This window comes from Oratosquilla oratoria, chromosome 42, assembly GCF_046742065.1.
Source record: "Oratosquilla oratoria isolate Oo_2021 chromosome 42, ASM4674206v1, whole genome shotgun sequence".
NCBI classification, from domain to species: Eukaryota; Metazoa; Arthropoda; class Malacostraca; order Stomatopoda; family Squillidae; genus Oratosquilla; species Oratosquilla oratoria.
Genome location: NC_134818.1, coordinates 22950835 through 22957212, shown reverse-complemented (window position 1 = coordinate 22957212; position 6378 = coordinate 22950835). Strand labels below are relative to the sequence as shown.

Sequence of the window (6378 nt, the reverse complement as noted above, 5' to 3'; positions counted from 1 at the left end):
GCCCGAGTGGAGGAGCACCCTTTAAGGGGTAGGGGTGGCATGGGGGGGGTGCTCGTTATTGGGTGGGGACTTCGCGCGCTTGTGTGTGATTCATCATGGTCTTGGATCACGTGTTGGACTCGTGATCGACGGCTACTACCCTCTCGGAAGAGAGCTTGGAGCTCATATATGACCGATCTATGGGTAATGCTGTGACCTCACGCGCACACACACACCCAACTCCCCGCCCACGAGAATTGAAGTAATAACCCGCAGCGTAGCGATACTGAAATCATTTCAGCCCTGGGCGGGATTCGAACACAAACTACCGTAGTAGCAGCCGGGAACTCTACCAACTGCGCCACGAGTTTGTGTGTGTGTGTGTGTGTGTGTGTGTGTGTGTGTGTGTGTGTGTGTGTGTGTGTGTGTGTGTGTGTGTGTGTGTGTGTGTGTGTGTGTGTGTGTGTGCACTGATGTCTCCCTTGCCTGTTGGCATATACACGTTAAATAGAAAGAGGCCGCGCTGTCCTTACAACCCATTTCGTTCATCTGGGATGCCGACAGGCGACTCCCTTCCCCTCTTGTTTCGAAAAAATTTCAACCATTTACATTTAATCAGAAACTATTTCATTATATCCAACCTGGGGTGTATTCATTTGCAAAACAAGAGTACCCATAAGCTCTCACGTCTTCACAAAGTAATGGTGTTAATCTGGGATCCATCAACGGCGCATCGTCACAGACCAGGAACAGAAGTCTCCATCAAGTTAAGATATATGGAGGCTGAGGTCCTTCGGTAATAAAACACTTGTCAGAGCGTCTGCTACCCTCTGGTCTCTTCGGTGCCGTCGTTCATGTTTGCGTATTAGACCACATTCCTCATTCAGATGACCGCCATCTATCCCGCGTCTCATTTGCCGAAGCTAATGGACTTCGCCGCGGCTCTGCAGCGGTGCACTTCGATTAAGAATTCACTTCGACTTCGGTCAGAACGATCTACTCGTGCTGCAATTGCCTTTGTGTAATGAAGATATAGGTTGAGATGAGCCTCGTCCGTCCGGTTGGTTCAAGACTGGTGAAGGCGTTTTCAATTTGTCCTCTGATGATTTCTCGACAGTGGTGGAATGAGTTCCCCCAATCAGGGTCCAGTATAGTATCACTATTATTTTTTTTTTATACTTTTTTTTTTGTTTGCAAAAAAGTACTGCCTGCGTAAGGTTTCTGTCACACCGACATATTGACAGTGATTTCTTTGTTGCAAGAGCATAGTGTCAGTTATTTTCCGTTGCATTTGACGGGCATTTCCTTAGCACTTAGGGACAATGTAGCATCAGAGTTAAAAAACACGATTATATTATATTCATATTAATACACATTTTTTGGTTACTTGCAACACCAGCGAGATACCAAATGCTGACGACAACAGACTATTACTCTTATTATTATCTCACAGATGCACCACTAGTGATAGACTGACTGAAGACACCAAGGCCGAAGAATTTCTGCTAAAACGCGATTTCAAATAAATTACTTTGGGAATATTTTCAGTTTAGTGACGGTACAGTCACTCTCCTCACATTCATTCATTCATTCATTCTCACTCACTCACACACACACACACACACACACACACACACACACACACACACACACACACACACACACACACACACACACACACACACACACACACACACACACACACACACACTCGGTGGCGCAGTTGGTAGAACGTTGAACTACTAGCATGGTGGTGCGCGTAGTGCTTGGTTCGAATCCTGCCCAGGGCCGAAATTAATTTCGGTACAGCTGCGCTTCGGGTCGTTACTCTGACTCTCGTGGGCGGGGAGTTGGGGGTGTGTGTGTGAAAGGTCATAGCATTACCCATAGATCGGACCTACGAGCTCTGAGCTCTCTTCCAGGGGGGAAATAGCTGTCGATTACGAGTCGAACACGTGGTCCAAAGACCAAGTGAAGACACACACACACACACAATTAATCATGTAGTCAGTCAGTTATTTTGCCATATGTCTCTCTTGCCTGAGACCCACGTCTTCCGAAATATTGTGCTGTTGTCTGGGAATAGTCGATATTTTGCAGTGTATGATGAGATGCGGTGTCGTCATTATAGTAGTTGCAGCTAGGGAGGTTTGATTCTATGGCCAGAGCTTGTTTGTACTGTCTTAGTGTTGGATGGTGTACTGAACACAAGCGTGCTAATGTGGTTTTTGCATCCCCCCGGAGTAGGTGAAATAGTGATTTTGGTGGCCTGTCTTGAAGACTTTGTTTCGTGATCTGTGGATGAATGTGTTATTTCGTGGTTGTTTTGTGTGGTACAGGTTGTAGAGTGTTGTGTATTTTTGAGTAGTATGCTGTTTCGTTATTTTGTGTGTGCTTGTGTGATATAATGCGATGGGTGAGTATGGTTGAAGGCTCTTGCACAGAACTGTAGTCCTATTATCTTCATATCCCTATTGCGAGAGGTCGAGTACAATTGATCTATTGGTGCATCCTATTATTATTCTTAATGATTTATTTTGTACATTTTGTAAAAAATATATGTTTTGTTGATTGGTTGGAACCATTGTGTGTGTAGTCGAGCGTATTCCTTAGGAAATGTGTATACGTTGTGATTAAAGTTTCCCTGTGTTGTCCAAAGCCCATGCTTTAGATCGATTTTAGTATGTTTATTTTTGCTGTTGAGTTTTATTATAAGATCTTTGTGGTACCGGCTGAAGGTCACACAAGTATCAAAAGTTAGGCCCAGAAGTTTAAGTTTCACTGAATTTTTTATTTCTATTTTATTCGTGGCTGTCTGGACTGAGTAATGTCATTGATCATTTCTTGGGTGAGGCTTCTGTTCTATCACTTCTGAGTCACCGTTTTAGTTTACCTAAATATATATGAAATATAACATATACAACCACATGTACACACATATATATATATTTGAACGTCTGTGCACTGTGTACATGTGTATGCAAATATATAAAAATATGGACACGATATTCATATTTATTTTCGCATTTCATAAATCATAAGAGCGGAAGCGGACGTGAGCATCAAATGACGAGGCATGACTACGGCGGAGGCAGACGATGTGAAGGCAACAAGTGAGTTTCCCAGGCCGGAGATTCCAGTTAGTTATGTCGACTTTCGAATGAATTAATGTTATCGCAGGTTCCTGGAAGTGCTTACTACGTGTGTGAAGCGCTCGAAGGCAGGAACCATTCCCGCCGAGAGCCGTAGGGCCGCCTCCTGCGCCTGCGGAGGAAGGGCCGCGTCCTTCGAGTTCGACGGCGTCCCCGTGCGTTTTCGTCACCGTGCCGGTGTCTCCTCCTTAGCAAGACCTCTTCCCGGTGGAACGCCTCCTGCCTTCCCTCACCGTCAAGTACCCTCGACATGTCCACTTCCTCCTCCTCCTCCTCGTGGACCCACCTCTCCACCTGTCCGAAGTCGGAGGGCCTGACCTTCCGCTCTCTCCTGGTACGTCGACCTCCTCCCGATTGCCCCCCACGACCTCTGCTCTGTCGTCTGCGCCCACGTCCCCGACTTCCTTTTCTCCTTCCTTTACCCCTGCCCTCCTTTCTTCTCTTCCCCTTTACCTTCCTTTCCTTTCCTCTTCTGCCTTTTCCCTTCCTTCCTCTCCCACCCTTTGTCCTTTGTCTTCTCTCCTTCCTCCGCCTCTTCCTCTTCTCGTCCCTGGTGAGACTTTGAGACCGTCGAGGCGAAGATTGTGAAGGATTTCTCGAACCCGCCAGGGACGGGGGGATCATGGAAGACTCTACGGAAGAGTTCGTCTTGACGCTTGGGGGAAGACCGTGAGAAGGTTTCGTCGCCTGTGAAGAAGACTTCGCGCGCTTGCGCGCCTCCTGCTGTGCTGAAATAGCATTGAGAGTAGTTCGGAGTGGGGGCTTGGCTCCTCCCAATGAGTCTGCTGCTGATGAAGACGCCGCCGTCTTCCTTCCTGGAGGTGTCTTTGGTAGCGCCAGAGAAGACTCCAGGCCACCCGAAGAAAAATTATGGATGAAGCTTTCCGGCTTAGTTGTTTCTGCAAAAGAGCGAGAAAAAATCCAGATAAATATGGAGCATAAAGGATGAATGAATAATAATATTCTGTGCGATCAATGATCAGAATTTCTTTAGCTTATTGGAAAATCACAGGCACCCTAAGTGCGTCATTTCTGAATAACTGTAAATTCGCTTATGCTTAAAGACACATAAACATACACATAAATAAAAATTCTCTCTGTTCATAGTCAATCTTTATTCCATCGTGAGAAACACCTCAAATATCCATGATGATGAAAGAAAAAAAAAACATTGAACACTGAGCCGATTATATTTACGTTTTCTGTGAGCGTCTTGATTTTTTTCAGTTAAAAAAGGTCACACATATGTTATCCTATTTCGAAACTGTTCGTGCAATAACCGTAGACTATTCGACAAACTTCACGCCTCGGTAGTGTCGCAAGGATCTATCGCAAGGAGACAATAGAAAAGAGGAATAATGAAGGCTAGAAATTATTGTTTTTTTTTTTGAGTGGGGACTAGTCTTTTATAAAAGACCACTAGGTGACTCTGTCCCGTAGGGATGTCACTGAAGCCTCTGAAATACTGACTGTATAAAATTCATGCCGTCAATACGCCATAAAGAACATTTTGTGAAGGAGAATATCTAAGAGATGTATTGACCAATTTCTTGCCGTGGGTCTCTCTATTTCTGTTTTTCTCTCTCTTTCTCTCTCTGTCTGTCTCCCTCTCTCTCTGTCTGTCTGTCTCTCTGTCTGTCTGTCTGTCTGTCTCTCTCTCTCTCTCTCTCTCTCTCTCTCTCTCTCTCTCTATATATATATATATATATATATATATATATATATATATATATATATATATATATATATATATATATAACTATATATCTATATATATATATATATCTTTCTAGCGAAAGAAGATATGCGGCCCCAAGGTATCTGACAACGGTGCACCGGCTAGCAGCTTATAGGTCTCTCACTATGTGCATCCAGTGTATAAGGAGACTCATTCATACAACGGTCTGGTTCTGACTGTTAGCGAGTGCAAGATTATATCACTACACCAGGTATTGTATGACATACCAATGATAAAAAGTAAATACAGTAATGACTAAACCACAGAAAAGTGTCTCAGTGTCGGCCAGTTACATCGCAAGAATGAGACCTGGGTGCATCTTTGTATTATGCATTTTATTCACGTCATGAAACCCATGACTGCCTTCTCACACTCAAAACGAAGAGTTCTGAAAGGTCTCGGTACAGATTAGAAAATTTCTTAAAGAACGACGACGGAGGAGCAAGATGTGGAGGAATGTCTTTGGGTGAAAGCTTCTCGAGAGGCGGGAGATTTATTTTGCGCGCGCGTGTACATATATGTGAGTGTGTGTGTGTGTGTGTGCGTGCGTGTGTGTGTGTGTGTGTTTGTGAGTGTGTGTATGTGTGTGTGTGTGTGTGTGTGTGTGTGTGTGTGTGTGTGTGTGTGTGTGTGTGTGTGTGTGTGTGTGTGTGTGTGTGTGTGTGTGCGTGTGTGTGTGTGTGTGCGTGTATATATTCATTTGTAAATGTGCATGTTTTATACAAGTATGTGTGTACGTATAATATGTACCTGCTTGTAATTGCGTTTGTCTACGAGTACGTGCATGTGAATATGCATGTATGTATATCAACCTTTAATTCTTTCAAATTGACTGATTAATGAATTAATATTTTCATATATGTACGTACTTATTCATTCATTCATATTTTCATTTATTAGTCTTTTGTTCATTTGCATATTTATTGTCAGGATACAGAATATGTGTATCGTAGTATCTAGAATTTGTTCTGATTACTTAGAACTGGTTAAATGGAATAGCTCCGGTAGATAATAAGATGAACATAATTTTACAGGTAATACTAGTAACCATCACTAATTACACTATTTATTCTTATTATTGGTCATTATAGCTTTATCAACATTGGAATCTGTGAACTAAAGCTAAATATGTGGGTAATGTAAGTTGTGTTTTTCTTTGTAAATACTTAAATGTATTCAGTGCAAGCTACTGCAAGCCACGCAGTAGAGTAAGGTAGGTTCTTATTGGTCGCTATTGTTAGCTGCATCGTCATTGCTGGTGAGCATAAGCACTGATGCTATTGGTGAAAACAAAAGACTTATTCTAACTGACAACTAATCGCTGGAATATCTTTATTGTAGAAAATTGCAAGTTCTTGGACAAGTTAAGAGGTGCAATCTAGTTTTCTTCAGCTAAAATAATAAAAAAGCAATTTTAATGGTTTCGACTGCCAAAAGAGAGCTGGCATTATACAAATAGCAGAAGCGAGGTGTCACTGGAGAAGAGATAGTGGTCCGCCTTGCGATTGG

The 6378-nt window shown here is 43.1% G+C and overlaps 1 protein-coding gene across 2 annotated transcripts in view; it reads right to left on the bottom strand.

Moving 5' to 3' along the window:
- Positions 1 to 1962: 1962 nt before the first annotated feature.
- The window catches only part of LOC143021776 (uncharacterized), an 87244-nt gene continuing 82828 nt past the window's right edge, over positions 1963 to 6378 (bottom strand). For both annotated transcript variants that reach the window (XM_076179490.1, XM_076179491.1), the window contains one exon: positions 1963 to 4030. In XM_076179490.1, coding sequence (XP_076035605.1) covers positions 3177 to 4030 — 854 coding nt within the window. In that variant the 3' untranslated portion in view covers positions 1963 to 3176. The remainder of the gene's footprint in view (positions 4031 to 6378) is intronic.